The sequence below is a fragment of the Leuresthes tenuis genome, unplaced genomic scaffold (genome assembly GCF_036924035.1).
Source record: "Leuresthes tenuis unplaced genomic scaffold, fLeuTen1.0.hap1 SCAF_11, whole genome shotgun sequence".
In the NCBI taxonomy this organism is placed as follows: Eukaryota; Metazoa; Chordata; class Actinopteri; order Atheriniformes; family Atherinopsidae; genus Leuresthes; species Leuresthes tenuis.
In genome coordinates, this window is record NW_027325365.1 from 16,878,494 (window position 1) to 16,894,365 (window position 15,872).

Genomic DNA, 15,872 nt, shown 5'->3' on the forward strand with positions numbered 1-15,872 from the left:
CTTTGTAACCACTGCCCTGAAGATTAAAACGTAGCAAACGAAGTATCATATGATCGTATTATCAGTGATCACATCAAAATCTAATCAATTTGTTGTTAGAGAATAACTAAGTGGGTAAGAATGAGCTCTAATTCGGTCAGCTACAGCAAAAGCCTTGTGACATTAATGATTAGTTACACAATCTAATGATGTGCTATAAACCGCACACCAGTCTGTTAAGTTGCTTTTCTTGTGATATGTACAGTATTGCAGAGTAAGATTCTGAATGCTTATTTGTAGTTTATTGTGACATTGTGGTTTTTACTCTTTAAACCCTCATGACTAAAGAAATTCAACACTTTTTATGTCACTGATCATTTCCTCACTTAGTCACAGACATGTGACACGTAAACAGTGTGGATAAGCAACCTTTAAACTACCTGGTCAGTGATTTACTTCACATAATAAGACTCAACAAGAACATATTTATTCAATTCCAATTCAAATTTGATCAATCTAACAGTTTAACCTGGCAAAAAAAAAAAAAAAAACCTGACAGAAAATGTCCTTTGTAAGGTTTGGTACAAAGTAGTGGCATGTGAAAATACATAATGCATAAACAAACAGTTCCAGTAAGGCACTTGAAACATTTAACCGTGAATAAATACCTGTGGTGTGTTGTGTTTGGAAGACATGACAGTGAAGGAGAGTATCTTTGGCTCAGGAAAATCATTCGCTTCGTTCTCTGCTATGTGAACGATTCTACGGGACTTAACATTCAGCAAGTCAACAGTCACACATTCCCTTAAACTGACTGATTATTACATGTACTTTCCCTTTTTTATATAATTGGTGTGAATAATAAAATTTTAAACGGTGAAAAGTACATGATCACCAAATAATTCTTGAACTACTGAAAGGGCAACGAGAGAGCAGTACATAATACCTGATTTTAAAAAAAATTAGAAAGGGGGATACAAATGTAGATTTTACATCCAATAAAGTCATAATCCAATGTACTGGGACTCATTCTACTAATGCAAAAATAACAGTCTGTATCATTCATCATGATCATTGTGCAAGTTAATTAAACCATTTCATGGCCTACAGGCAACAGAATATCGTTTAGATACACACAGACATAAGTTAATTTAACTGTTTGGCCATCATTTAGCCAATCATATAGCAGTTGAAGCATTGATCAGAGATGTGAAGGAGAAAGGGCTGAGTTTGTAGCCTGTTCCACTGTAGAACTTATTCTGAAACTCCACCCTGTAACAAAGACAAGCAAAGTCCATCTTGATTAACAATCACAAACTTCAGCACGACTCATTATGTGTGTTCTTTTTCTTTCTTTTTTTTTAAAAGTAACTTCAACAAATCCCTCTGATCGTCATTTTAATCACAAACACCTCACAATAAAACAAGTAACATGTCATGTGTCAATATGTCAACATGTTATACGCAACAGACACACGGGTGCACAGCCGTGACCAATAAATAGCATTTGTGACATGAGACCTCTGAAATCTCTGGAAGAATCAATGGACTTGCACAACCTTTTTGTTTTATCTTTATTTTTCTCCAGATCTCATCTAAAGCAATAATGTACTAATGGAGAGAATCAAAAACAGCCTGCATAAAACCTAAATAGAAAAGGATTTTGTCTTTATTTTTTTCTCGGTCTTCCTCCCCTCATCCTTACCAGTGCAGACGTAGCGCGTGCAGGAAAGCTGAGAGTCCCTCCATCACCAGAAGGATGGAGACGGTCAACACAGCAAAGGCGGCAAAAATGACAAAAAGCATTGCAGATCCCACATAGCCCTGCCACTTCAAAGCAAGACGCATGACCATCACCCACAGCACCTCCGACAGCTCTGTGGAGACATAAATAACTCGGAGTCAGGGGACCACAAACGGTTGGAAAAGAAACATGCGTCATGAGTGTGTGAATAAGTGAGTCGAGGTTTTAGAGGAGCCTTGTGTGCGCATCATGTGAGTGTGAGGGATATTGTGTTTGTGTGCGTAAGGACTAACGTGCGTGAGCCAAACTGAGGGCCCAGAGTCGCAGATAAGAGGCTGTGTTGGAGATGCAGCCCAAGCAGTACTCTATGGTGTGGATGGCCTGATGCATGAACACATCTGCAGCGTCGAACTCCTACCGGCAGCACAGTTCAAATCGTTAAACAAGAATCACGAGTGCATCTCTGACCGGATTTAATCTGCTTAATGAATTCAATTAGGGTTGTCCAGACCTCCTCGTCCGCAGCTCCACCCTCCACCTCCCCCTGGTGAGTGTTAACGGAGCCGTCGTCGGCCACCAGCGGACGTCTGTCCTCATCCTGACGCCGCAGAGAATTAAACATCTTTCAGAAGAAGCAACTCGGGAGGAGATAACAGGACAAAAGTTTGCTCAAACACAGACTCACAACGAGACGTCGTCTTTTCTTGAATGTGATGTATTCCCACGTGGGCTTCCCCAGCAGGAGGACCGGGACAGAACACAGAGCCAGTACCACCAGGACCTTCTGCACCACAAGCTACAAGTGGAGAGTTACAGAAAACAGACTTATTTAACAATAACACTTGTTTTTACAAGTAGTCTGCCCATTCAATTCAGTTCCACTTTCTGAAAATGACCTCACGGGAACTTAAAACTGCTCAACATTACATATCAACTTAAAAATGGAGAAATAATTGCATTATTGTTGCTTGTGAATGCTGTTCAATTTTGATATCTGAAAAGAGTATCATTGTGCTCATGTGCTTGTAATAGACATGGCGTCTGATGTCTCTGCTCATCAGCGTTGGAGCTACATGCCAAACTGTCAGAAAATAAAACCCCCGAGCACTTCATATGGCAACTTGGTACGCGAAAAATGGCCAAAACAACACAAATAGCAGACGTTTCATTGACCAAATATCACCATTTCAGTGTCATGATTTCACCTATTAAATAAACTTTATAAAAGATATTGTAGATTAAGTGTTGTTTTTGTTTAAGATGGTGATTTTCATATTATTTGTGTACAATCAAATAAAACCTATCAGGCGGTAAGAAAATGCATTCATCGGTATAAAAGCTATGACATGTAGAAAATGTCACGCTGTTATGTAGAAGCACACACCTGACCCGGATACAGTGGTGGATTGTCTGGGTTGTCTGTGAAGAGGAACATGTCTATGAAGTGGATCAGTATACTGGGGGCCTTTTGGGAGTCTGCAGGAGTGTAGGCAATCCACTTAAAAACCACCATGAACACCAGGTAGCCAAAGAGACTCAGCATGAAGAACAGCTCTGGGATCAGCACAAAGAACACGCTGCTGAACTGACCAAAGTGCCTGAAGAAAACAACGACAATAAGGACAAGTGAAGGCAACCAACTGTGAATATGAAAAGAAGTAACAGTGGAGGTCACCTACCAGTAGTTGAAGAATGACAAGCAAACTCCAAAAGTCATGTGAATGACACCGATGATGACCGACATCTTCATCTTGTACGAGTTCAGGAAGGTTAATTTGTTGTTAGCCAGGCCCCAAACCTAACAACAGCGAACGCAGAATGAAACGGGAGCAATTTTGTGCGCTTTTAATTAAAAGAAGACGAATATAATGGCAATACCGGATCAATTCCAAATGGATAGGGGCTGGTAAATACACCAGGGACAACAGGATCCATGGACAAGAACTGGTTTCCTTCCAGCACTGACGCACTGAAAGACATGAGACGAATGTAAGGAAGACAAAAAAAAAAGGGGTGCAATAAATTTCCAGCGTGACTGTATGATCTGTCCCTCACTTCCATATGTTCTTTTGAAACATGGGGCCAACGCTCCACCCGGAGCTGAAGGTATTGATGCCTCTGCTGAAGCACTCGTTGTAAATGGCCCCGGTGTAGACAGAGAACAGTCCCATCAGCAGAATCAGATACCGTCCTCCAAACATCATCCTCCAGATCTGAAACACAGAGGTACGAGGCTCTTCAATGTTCCGTGTTCCGCCCTCCTACATGTTTTCACTCTTAAAATAATTTGCAACCCAACACCAAAAAAAATGTGGTCACAATAGTTGGATCTATTGTTTTAGGGGTTTTTTTTGGTCTTTTTATGCAGAATGTATTACATTTTTTTTTTTTTAAAAAGACGAAAGTGTGAATTACTTCATTGTTATTGCTCCTGAGTTTGGGGTCCTTCTCCTCAAGGACCATCCAGAGGGCAGCCAGAGACATCAATAAACCATGACCCACATCCCCAAACATCACGGCAAACAGGAAGGGGAATGTAATTATGGTGTACACAGCTGCAGAGGCAGTGAGAGAAAACTTGTGACTAAAGACTCTTAAGAATGCTGGCATGGATAAGCCTTCTGAGACTTAAGTAAATTGCCGTGGACAGACTTTTGTTGACGCACCTGGATTGACCTCGCGGTAGCTGGCCACTCCGTAAGCATCCACGATGTTCTGGAAGCCAGTTGTGAAAGAGTTGAGGGGAAACTGAGTGGGCGGAGGGGTCGAGGAGGGCAGACGGTTGTAGAAAGAGTCAACCCCACTGCCACTCTTCCTCTGAGGACGGATGAAGAAAGAGCATTACTGATTGATGCCGAGTCCTAAAGGTATGCACCCGTTTGTGTGTGCGGTGGTGTCAACTCACCCCTCCCTCCCTCAGGGCGCTCTGCAGCTCGGGCAGCTTGGCGGTGGGACACCAGGCCTCGGCGATCAGGCATTTGTCAGTGACAGAGGGGCTGCAGAGATTCAGCACCATCTGGATGGCCTTGCACTTCTGCACCCGCACCTTCCACTGCGGCAGAATGACCACGGCGCGCAACAACAGCTGCTGCAGAAAGGATTCAGTCTGAGACAGCACCTGAACACCCACAGGAGAAGGAGGCGGAAGAGGAGAGTGTTTTAACATAATGCATTTATTGTAGATAAAAGCTGCAGACTGCATGAACGTAGAAACTAAACGGCACTCCTCAGTAGAGGGACACCCCACTCACTGATTTGATGTCTTCAATTCTGCCTTGAAGCCCCTGTAGGATCTCCTCTCTCTCAGCGGGGCTCTCAGGGTATGCAAATGTCTGCGTGTGGAAGCTGTGAGGAGGAAATTCAGGCTCAATAGAAGGCAGTGTGAACTACACTGAAATAAACAAAATGCATAAAATTTTCCCCACCAATCGCATATCTTCTTGACTTTCTGCCCGATCTGATCTCCCCAGAAGGAAATGAGGAACACCGTCCACTGCACCATTTCCCCCTGAAAACCAACAAAGGGCAAGCAGAAACCCATCAGAGAAGACGGATCAAAAGTAATCTTTCCACCACAATCCCCATCTGTCTCCGAGCTCCCACCGTGTCGGGGTGCTCCAGTCGGTCCTCCATCTCTCTGAAATCCACAATAATGTAACCACGGCACGCCCGCCATAGCAACCGCTCAAACGAGGGGACCTTCCAAGGATGGACCACGCCTGCCACAAAACTGCGGAAGAGGAGATGCGGGAAAACGTGTTAAATGAGAGTAAAACCCATGAGAAATTTAAATCAAATACCAATTTCTGACAATGAGATCGACCTGAGGTGGATATCTTGGCGGTTATCAAAGAGGCCTTGGCTTTCCAGCACAGGAGGCGGTGCCTGCGGGAAGATTTATCTGTGGTTTGTTTCATCCTGCTCAGTCATTTTAAAGAAAAGCTTATCATGATGCCGAAGCTGCGGCAGATGTGCAGCTTCTAATCACCTGTGAGGCTGTAAGCGAGTGAGTTCTGGTCAGGACTCCTCTGTACTGACAGAGCTGGGTCAGCTGGGCCCGGAGGCTGTCTCTGTTTCTGGACACCTGATGACAAACGTACGCATGACACACGCCATCAGTCCAAAAGCGCTCATCCATGTCTGACGGTGCTCTAAACATTCATCATCTTGGCCTTGTTTTCACCTCTTTGAGCTCTCTGGCCAGCCTCTCACTTTCCTCCTCTATGGTGATGAGTTCTCGTGGCTGAGGGGCCGAAGGCATCGGGCACGGAGGGGGGAGGGGACACTGCAAGGGTGGGGAAAGGGAGCGGCTGATCTCCTGCTCCAGGAAGGCTGAAGGCCGGATAAACAGTGTCAGAAAGAGCAGGAGGAGGAGGAGGATAAAACGAGTAAAGAGGGAACCTGGATGGATATGTGCACAGTGATAAATGAGTCCATAACTTACTGAAAGTCTTCTCAAGCTCCTCGCATCGTCTGACCTCACCCACAAACTTCCTCTGGAAGGAATTTACGTTAGGATTTAACTGAAAGACCAGAGCAGAGGAAAGAGGAAGAGGAAATCGGGATTATTCATGTTCATCTGATTAAAAGCAGACCGTAGGAAAATGTCGCCAATTCTCACTGACTCAAGGCACCAGACAGTTCATCATTCTGAGGGCTTCCCTCCACAAGGTGTCGAACCACGGGGGGAAAACAAGACTTTAAATGACTCACGTCTCTGAACTCCACCAGGCCCAGCTCTCCCAGCTCGCTGACACAATTGTAGGCTGAGCCCGATTGGAGGAACAGCTGCACCAGGCACACCTCCTCGCTTCGAAACATGGATCCCATGGTTGCCTGCACATCACAGAGGAAAAGAGTTAACGTTTTCCGTTTGACTAAATTGACCATAAAAGCAAAGTACCGCAGCTTAAGGTTGAATGAGAGATGTTTGAAATGGCAGAAGGGAGAGACGCTGAATTTGGCCCATTGTTGCGTTTCAACTTTGAATGAGAAAAGCTTCAAAGAGACAATGCAGAAGTTCATCAGTGGAAACTAAAGAAAGGGGAAGCGTAACGTCCCAGTGGCCCAGATGATCAGGTGGGATTTCCATTCTTTCACAGGCATGCTATTCTCCTACCGGGTGGCACTCTCACAAATTTCTAATAAAGGTTTTCAAATCCTCAAAAAAAGGACACACAAATGCACACATGCAGAAAACTTTGCTGTTCAGAGATGGATTTTTACTTTGTTTTGTTGTTGTTTTTCTTTAAAAAAATGTTGACTGTTGCTTCAGCTTCATTGTTATTTTGCAGGCTGTTGAACTAGATTACAGCCAGACTGAGCTCCTTGATAGAAATCATCTGATAGAAACCTAATAAACTGCAGCTTTCTGTGCGGAGTTACACAATTTGTGATTTGACTGGGAAGCCTGATGGAGCATGACACAATGGACACATAAATACACCAAAGTACAGTGGGTTTAGGGAGGGGGGAAAAAAAGAAACTAGCATTTTCATGAAAAAGTAACGTCCTTGTCTGTTTCATCTCCATAGTGCCTTTGTCAACATTTTTCGTCAGAACTGAGATGTTTCGTTTTTAGTGGCACACCATGTCAGCTAAACGAAGCAAAGGAAACAGACTATGTGTAAATACATGAACGTATCGCACCTTTCATGTTTGAGGGGTCAAAACGCATAACGCAAGCGTTTATTATGTCATGACAATTAGCAGTCGATGTGGAAAACAGATTGAGAAAGCCCAGAATGAGCAGAAAACCAAGCTAAATGTGTGGTATCTCACCTGTCTGCCTCCTAAATTCCTCAGCGTTCGCTTTCAGGAGGTCCAGCTCGGTACCGACGGACAGACCGGCGACTGCTGACCGGGAAAAGCCGTGGACGTGCTTGGAAGGTTCAGAAGAAGTTCTGTCCCCCGCGGTCGCTTACTTCCCGTTAGCGAGAGTCACGTTACTGCATTCTCACGTGATAGATGACGTCGGTTCCCTCGTTTGGCCACGAGGGGTCGAGGTTTACGGTTATGGCGGCAAGCTGCAGCTCTTTCGTTAGGTGTTGACTGTTGGAAGATAAAAAAAAATCAACGTTACTGAGGTGTTCATGATAGTCTTTAACTCTTAGTTTAAGCACACTATCAAATGCGGAGTTGCTGGTTTGTCACACAAAAGCGGCTGTAATTAAACTGACTTTTGAGGATATTTTAAAATACCTTGTAAATGACTATCTAAGCAAATCCTTAACGAGATCAATTAATCAATAGACAGCTAACTGAAAAAAATAGTTCAAATTCTTGTCACTCTTATCTTGCATTACAAAAGATAATCTAACATGAGACAATGGAATAAAGATAAATCGACTCGGAGCTGCATTCACATTACAAAAGTGTGACTACTTAGACCCTAGTTTCATTACACGTTTCAGGTTTTCATTTGAGCTATTGGACACTGAAGCATAACCAGCTTATAACAACTCAGATGAATACATCCTGCAGTCAACCATCTGTCTGCACCATGATGTTCACACATCAAAGTGAAGCATGAGCATGCTTTTGCCAACCAAACAGATGATTGTGGGCAAAGCTGAGTGAAATACACATCTAACTGCATTAGTGGTATGTGAATGAATTCAAATACAAAAGTAAGTTGAAAAAGATATTTTATTTTATCTTCAAAGGCAGGGGTGCAACAGGTACAACAGTAAGTAATGAGGAATATACAGTTGGGGAGACAAAGAGACATGTTTCAGTGGAACAAAGAAAATGAGAAATGAAACTTAAAGGATAAACAAGACTAATTCTTAACAGAAGTGAAATAAAAAATTTAAAAAAAAAATCTCAGACACCTGTTCATTTTCCACTCTACTGTAGGTCACTACAGATGTATTCTCGTTTCATCCTAAAGTTACTGTAATGATAAAGCTGGTCTACATTAAGGAGCAAAGTAGATGTTGATCAATTATACTTTTTGACAGAGTACACTGCAGAGTTGTATCACAAGCAACTGAAGACTCCCAGCCACCCCCCCAAAAAATACAAAAAAGGAAAATACTACAATCAAATCATAACTGCAGGCAAACGGTACGGGAATTTCACGCTGGCTTCTGCTCTCATTCCCCATCATTTAAAATTTAAACTCACAAAGCCAACAGACATGTCATACTTACCATACCAGATCATTTCAGGTGATATGTCTCCTGAACAAGAGGGCTAACACACTAACAGAAGCAAAGATAACAGTGATTTCTCCCCCACCCCCCCTTCTCTTTTTTCTAAAAATGACGACGTCTGGGAGAGCGGCTGATCGGTCCATCCTCGGCTCGGCTGTCCTCCTCTCTTTATCCTGAATTTCTACTTTTCTACAAACTATAAAATTTGAGACTTCTGTCCATTCCTGCAGAGGTCAGGAACTTGGCATTTTCTCCAAAGGCAACTCCAGTCACCAATCCTGTGTGGTCTACAAAGTGAAAAGAAAAAAATCAAGGTGGATTAAACAAAAAATAATAATAATCTGCCACCTCACTTAAATATTGAAAGGAATACCTGAGGAGAGACCAGCATTTCCTCCCTTACCTGTGAAGTTGAGCACCTCAGACCACTGCTTGCAGATGTAGACACGGATGTCAGACCCTCCTACAGCCAGGTAGGTGCCACTCTGATCAAACACGAGGGACTTCACCTGAAACAAAAACAATATGTTTCCACTCCGTAAGAATCCGTGAGCCTCAATTTATCCTTTGATAGTAAAAGCAATCATTCGAAATCCTGCCAGCATAACCATTTAGATGTCGAATCAGATTTCAATTGTCCAATTTAACAACTCACGATGCGGATTCTCAGCTGAAGGAACACTTTGAATATTCAAGCCTGCCGAGCCCAGAGTTGTGCCACCAAAGTGTGTCACCATGGGAACCAAAGTGACTTTTATCTTGCACGGATGAACAAGTATGACTTTCTGTACTGCTGAAATCAGATCTGACGGATCAGTTTAGACCAATACATGTCAGCAAAAAAATTCACTTTCATTTGGTCAACCACTTGTATTGTTTCCATGTTTTCATGTGAAAGGGTCAGATCAAAACAGCCCTTTGTATCAAGTTAAAAGCTTTAAATAGCTTTTTGCTGTCATATCATAAACAGCAGGCACGAATGAATTTGCTAATCTGCACCACTGACGGCATCCTGCTTGTATCCCTCTACAGTTTTAATTGTTTTTTTTTGCAATGAGCTCTATATTTTCAAACCTTTTTCGTTCTCTTTCTGAAAGTGTCAGGGGATTGAATCGTACGACATGTAAAAAAGCCCTTTTTATGCGAGCTTGCACAGCACCTGAAGAGGAAACCCTGAGATCGTAATCATTGTACCGACTGTCTCTGACAGCTTCAGGATTTGTTGAGCCAGCGGACACAAAGTCAGGCTTGTATGCACGTCATAGTAAAACCCTTTGCTGATGTGGGTCATTCCAAAGTTAAAAACAACACACCTGCCTGCACCTTTTCACTTGCTAACATGATTGTTTGTCACTTGAAGTAAACACTCTCATGCACCGTCTCATTCTGGATGCCCGTTAGTACATTTACACATAGTACACTGTGTACTTATGTACTTACTTGTGTGGGAATATTGACAGGATAGAGTCACATCAAATCAAACATGGCATGCTGAGAACTTAATGGAATCATTTTAACTTTCTGACTCCCTGAACACACATGAAATACTACAGCGAAAAGTCCAAGAAGACACAAACAAACACCACAACACATTTAACATTAACACCCGAGAAATATGAACGCACTTCATTTAATCCATTGTTTACAGAGTTACTGATGTAAGCCCTTTGGTGAACTTTTTGTTGATTCTTGACAGCAGAACAGTTTACATCATTGACAAACCTCCCTGCATTTCTTACCTCATAATTGTTGTCCAGAGTGATGGTCTTGAAGTTCTTCAGTTTCCTCAGATCCCACAGTTTCAGAGAGCTATCCTGGGCACCTGGAGAACAGCACCCAGCCAAGATGTTAATGATAACAAGACATATGTACAATATACACAGAGTCTCTGATTCATTTAGTCGATGATAGAATTTTAAGATTTTTAAGTCAGCCAGCATACATTTTAGCATGATGTATGAGCAGTTTCTAACATCCTTCCAGCTACTTTAAAGTCTAAGATGAGCAGGCAAATTGTCTCTAATGTGTGAAAACGCAGACAGTACTTCTCACCTGTGGCCAGATAGTATCCGTTTTCAGAGAAAGCAATGGAGGTGACAGGTCCTGAGTGGCCTGGGAAGTTGGCCACGTTGGTGCGCTCCTTCAGATCCCAAATCTTGATTTGAGAGTCAGCGGTACCGGTGCCAAAAATGAGTCCATCGGGATGGAACTGAGCGCAAGTGAGAGCTGTGGAGTCCAAACAGAAACGTTACCACCAAGCAAGAAATCCAGGCCATCAAACAGAAACGTAACCACCCAGTCACTTACCACAGCCGGCACTTTCATCAGTAACTTTGGTGAGGACTCTACCGGTCTGGATGTCAGAAAAGGCCCAGTACTGCAGAATAAAATACAGTGACGTTAATGATTGAGCAGAGTTAGCCTCGCTTTTGTTGTGACGACAGAAATGAAAGCCTGAAAACATACCTGATCCTCAGAGGAGCTGAGCAGGTAGTCTCCTGTGGCGTGCAGAGAGAGACCAGTGACCCCTGCCTCGTGGGCACGCACCACCTGCACACAGTTGCCTCCAGTGACAGACCACACACGGATGGTGGTGTCGGGAGAAGCAGAGAACACCACCGACTAGAAGGAAAAGGCAGCATATAGATAAAGATATATCACTGTTCTGTCAAAAATGAGTAGATAAAAATTTTTTTTTTTAAAAATGGACCAAATAGGGGAAAAGTCACCTGAGATGGATGGTAAATGACAGAGGTGACCTTCTTGGTGTGGCCCTTAAGAGTTGCGACAATCTGCTCCTCGTTCTTGTCAAACACCACAACATTCTTATCAGCTCCACCTTGACGAAAACAAAGATGGAAGACAGAATCTACTTAGTGGTCTGGAACGCCTACAAATCAGGCATAAAATAAAAAGTAACCTCGATGTACCCGTGAGCACTTTGTTGGTGTCTGATGGGCACACATCCAGAGCCAGAATACCAGGCACACTGGCGCTGTGAAGACCCTGAAAACACAAGAGACAGTTTGTTGACACCGCATACATTAAACCATTCACGCCAACCACTCTCCTGATTACACAGCATCCATACTTACAGCATGGGAGGCCACTTGGCGGTATTTGCTGAGATCCTCAGCTCTGACCAGCTCCTCTGGAACAGTTTTTCCTCTCTGGGTAAATAAAATAAGTGTGAGACTATATTATACCGTACACAAAAATGTAGGCGTTTGCACAACAACAAGTTATCACCAAGCCTGAATTAAATCAACTGAATACCTTCTTTCTCTCTGTGGTGAGGATAGTAGCTTTGTCTTGGAGCTGTAAATGAAAAAAAACCAAACAGTTAAACATCTATAAAGTCAAGCTCATGAAACAGAAGCGTTTTAGCAGAATCATTATCATTATTCTTTGGGGTAAAATTCAAAGTAATAAAATCTTACCTTCTGGATGATCTCTGGGGTCATTCCCACCTGTTCACTGATCTCCATAGGCTCTCCACCAGCACCCTGAAACACAGAGGGCACAATTTAAGATGGTTGTTATTAGAGGGAAGCATGATGGCGTTTGTGATGAGTGTTCTGCACTGTTTTTACACCAGAAATAGTGCGTTCAAATATGCTTTTTAAGTGTTTGTACGCATGCTAAAATTAGCAAATTAAATTCTGTCCCGCTGCCAGGAGGAGTCTGGGGACTAGAATGTTTTCAGAACCGGTCCATAGACTTTCCATACCTGCCAGGAAACAAGCAGTAATAACAACACCAAGGCATAGCATTCCACTGTATCCCACAAGCTGTGTTAGAGCTCTGATTAGTTTATGCAGCTACGCTTTCAACATCGGTCTATGCGTGAGCAAATTCTGACATCAACACAGCACCAGAGCCATTTATACCAAGGCTTCACACCAAGACTCACTGCAGCTTTCTTCCTAAAAGTAGGGATTGCTACTGAGAAGATTACACCTGACACCACAGGGATAGCTCCAGGTTCAGGTGTCGCACAGACACCTGTAGAGATGGACAATCTCACACATACACTACCCCCTGCAGCTATTGCTCTTTAACTAACACACCCTTAGCGCAGCACGCTCCAGGTCAGCGTCAAGAGTCAAGAAGCCCATGACTGCCGGAAAGACAACTAAGGGCCAGCTATTGTTACAGAATGTGTGACACATGCCACCGTTCATGATGGGGAGAACAGCCGACTCCTGTATCATCAGTGAAAATGAGCATGTTCAGCCAGGTGTGGGGTTCCCATCTCTGCCAATTGGGGCTGGAGCTGATAAATATACTCTAATGCATTAGATCCAGGTGTTATTGACTTCTTCTTTGGCCTGTTTAAAAATGGTTCAAAGGAAAGTAGCAAGTTACTCACTGCAACTGATGGCTGAGAGGTAGGAACTGCTTGAGGGGCAACCAGCCCAGCTTGAGGCTTAAGTGTGGCGAGAGCTGCAAAACAGAACAAAAACAAAAGTTAAGCAAAAGGTGCTTAATTGATCAAAAGATCATAAAATAATTTTTATGTGGTAAAACTAAAAAAACATCCCTCCAGGCAAGACATATAAACCGCTGTCTACACACCTTCTCTGGCAGCAGTGACCTCTTTGTTGAGTCGAGCGATGACTCTGCAGGCAGCATCATGTTGATAAAGGGCGTGGGAAAGTTCTTGGCGAGTGGTCTGCAGCTGCTGTCGCAAGGTGAAGCTATGAAGCATAACAGCATCCTAGTAAACAAGAGAAAACAGGAGTCAGGACACTTTCCTCAGTGTTTAAAACATACCCAACTAAGAATCTCTGTACAAACTCTCTGAAAAAAAAAAAAAAACAACCTGGTCCATAATTCCAGACAAACAAATAAGAGCAATAAATGATTTTTTTCTGTTTCAGTGTCATTACATTGTTGTCTGCACATTTAATGGACTACTACATTCAGCTCCAGTTAACAATGGTTAAGAACGCTGGAGTAAAACGCCAATATTATCAAAGAAAAAACAACAGTCAAAGTGACAGCAGAGATTTTGGACAACAATTACGTTTATGACGTGTGGATTTCTCCTTTATCCTGTGGGTTAACAGTTTAACAGTACTCACCCACTCATCCTGAAGGGACTTGAGAATGGCTGGAATGCTTGTTGCCGATGGTGCCTTTGGTCTAATAGGATGCGTCACTAAAACAGAGAAAAGTTGGTTATTTCCAAACCAAACAACTTTCGATAACCCATCAAGTTTAACAAAGTCACCTTCAGGGTTGCAACACAACTCAGTTTTAAGGATACGCCAACTGTCTCAGCTTATGTCATAGTTTAGCTTGATCACAATGTCACACAGCCATTATGATTATCTTAATCATCAGTTATAATGAAAACCTGAAAAAAAAGGCTTTTGTAAACAAGCATTTTTCACATGTGAAGCTTTAAACACAATGAAGTGACACAAGTTGGCAAGCAGCCAAGGAGGAAAAGCGGCAGACACATGAAATACTGCATCCATTTTTCACTGTTTCCTCCCAACATCATTGAATCTTGTTTTGTTTATGGATGAGATTTTACGAGATTTAAAGGACAATTAAAATAAGGAAATGGGGTGGAAGTCATACATGGTGACAGAACTGCTTACCGATTAGCCAGACCATGATATTCTCCTACATTATTCATACATATATAACCAGACCAACTATATGCCCAACAGAAAGAAATCGGCATCAGTTAATTTTCTTTTTCCAAAGAGGAGTATATTAGGAGATATGCAGTGTAGCTGCTGTGGAACAATGCTTCTAAACACCTGCCAGTATTTAGAAAATTGATACTTTTGTCTGAAATAAGTGTACCAAAGACAAATATATGAAGGAGGGCAGAGACAATGCAGGTCTAGTAGTGTGAAACATTTGTTTAAGTTGATCAGTTTTGTCTATTAACTTTTGCGATGTATATAGTTTATCAAATAAAAAACATAGCATATCTGCCACTGGCTGCCATGCTTTCAAATAATCTTCAATTCATCACTGAAAAAATGTAACAGTACATTTGAGTTTAATATTGTTCATTCATACTCGGTGAAGCAATCCAAACTCCAGACTTCTGAATCAAAACCACATGAACAGCTAAATTAAAAAAACAAACAAAGATTGCATCTCTTGAATTAAGCTGATGGTTTACCTTTGATATCCAGGAGCTGCTCCTCAGAAAGGGGCTGTCCGTTCATGGGGTCCGTCCCATTCTCCGCGATGTACTTCTCGATCAATCGGCGCTCGAACACATGGTTGGACACCGGGGAGATGCACGGGTGCTCCGGTACCTCGTTACAGACTGGAAAAAGTGCAGTTACAGCTTAGAAATTCCCCCAAAAAGCAACGATATCATGGTCACAAATAAGGATACGTAGATATTTTAAATGGAAGGCGAAGTGCTTGGAGGTTAACGTTAGCTACATTAGCTAGTAGCATTAGCGCGGTGCCTAGCTAACATACTGCCTCCGTCATATCAATGAATTCAGCTTGACTTACTTGCACAAACCAAAGACATCTTCCGAACGCAGTCCTAGCACTTCCCTCTATAAAGTAATTTATTGTCGCGTAGCACCTGGTTTTTCTAACTGCTATTACAGACTTATGTTTTGCTCAAATTGGAAGTAACACGTCCTTTCATTGCCGCTATAAAAGCAACTGCTGCTTCTTCTTCTACGCTGTATTTCCACATAAGAATTCGAACTGGTGTTTCCGCACTGCCCTCTACCGCGGAGAACACAATGCTGCGCTGTGGAAAAAAGTGATGGCAGACCGAAGTGAAAAAATACAGAACCGTGCAAAAGTTCTGTGCTGGCCCTTAGACTTTCCTGTTATCTTTCACTATGGGCTTGAGCAATAGCTTTTCAGACTTTCTGAAAGTCTTTCAAAGCTACTCTTTGAATTTTCAGTCATTTTCAGTTCAGTCCTTTTACATTAATCATTTTTTTGAGAAATCAATTTTATGTTTGTTATGATACTTAACACCGAGCTAT

General features: G+C 42.5%; 2 protein-coding genes across 2 annotated transcripts; both read right to left on the minus strand.

Annotated features, from left to right (window-relative positions):
• Positions 1-444: 444 nt before the first annotated feature.
• Positions 445-7,670, minus strand: tcirg1b (T cell immune regulator 1, ATPase H+ transporting V0 subunit a3b). The gene is made up of 21 exons (XM_072395797.1): positions 7,505-7,670; positions 6,437-6,559; positions 6,168-6,246; positions 5,907-6,055; positions 5,712-5,807; positions 5,547-5,608; positions 5,327-5,453; positions 5,149-5,231; positions 4,975-5,068; positions 4,629-4,841; positions 4,390-4,540; positions 4,139-4,278; positions 3,779-3,936; positions 3,602-3,692; positions 3,403-3,521; positions 3,108-3,321; positions 2,409-2,519; positions 2,235-2,321; positions 2,017-2,137; positions 1,685-1,856; positions 445-1,251 (listed from the first exon to the last, which is right to left on the minus strand). The coding sequence occupies exons 2-21, from the start codon at positions 6,551-6,553 to the stop codon at positions 1,158-1,160; spliced, it is 2,478 nt and encodes an 825-aa protein (XP_072251898.1). The 5' UTR covers positions 6,554-6,559; positions 7,505-7,670; the 3' UTR covers positions 445-1,157.
• Positions 7,671-8,353: 683 nt separating this feature from the next.
• prpf19 (pre-mRNA processing factor 19) lies at positions 8,354-15,563 on the minus strand. The gene is made up of 16 exons (XM_072395800.1): positions 15,379-15,563; positions 15,032-15,181; positions 13,968-14,044; positions 13,459-13,600; positions 13,253-13,326; positions 12,321-12,386; positions 12,157-12,198; positions 11,976-12,050; positions 11,811-11,886; positions 11,610-11,719; positions 11,347-11,502; positions 11,188-11,257; positions 10,933-11,106; positions 10,620-10,702; positions 9,284-9,389; positions 8,354-9,167 (listed from the first exon to the last, which is right to left on the minus strand). The coding sequence occupies exons 1-16, from the start codon at positions 15,395-15,397 to the stop codon at positions 9,070-9,072; spliced, it is 1,518 nt and encodes a 505-aa protein (XP_072251901.1). The 5' UTR covers positions 15,398-15,563; the 3' UTR covers positions 8,354-9,069.
• Between the last annotated feature and the right edge of the window lie 309 nt (positions 15,564-15,872).

Excerpts from the sequence above, each read along its gene's own strand:
- tcirg1b (XM_072395797.1), bottom strand. The coding sequence starts at position 6,553 with ATGGGATCCATGTTTCGAAGCGAGGAGGTGTGCCTGGTGCAGCTGTTC. Across the intron at positions 5,808-5,906 it reads TGGCCAGAGAGCTCAAAGAG|GTGTCCAGAAACAGAGACAG; the intron begins GTGAAAACAAGG and ends GTTTGTCATCAG. Across the intron at positions 2,520-3,107 it reads CACCACTGTATCCGGGTCAG|CTTGTGGTGCAGAAGGTCCT; the intron begins GTGTGTGCTTCT and ends CTCCACTTGTAG.
- prpf19 (XM_072395800.1), bottom strand. Across the intron at positions 13,327-13,458 it reads GGTCACTGCTGCCAGAGAAG|CTCTCGCCACACTTAAGCCT; the intron begins GTGTGTAGACAG and ends TCTGTTTTGCAG. Across the intron at positions 11,887-11,975 it reads GCCAAGTGGCCTCCCATGCT|GGTCTTCACAGCGCCAGTGT; the intron begins GTAAGTATGGAT and ends TTGTGTTTTCAG.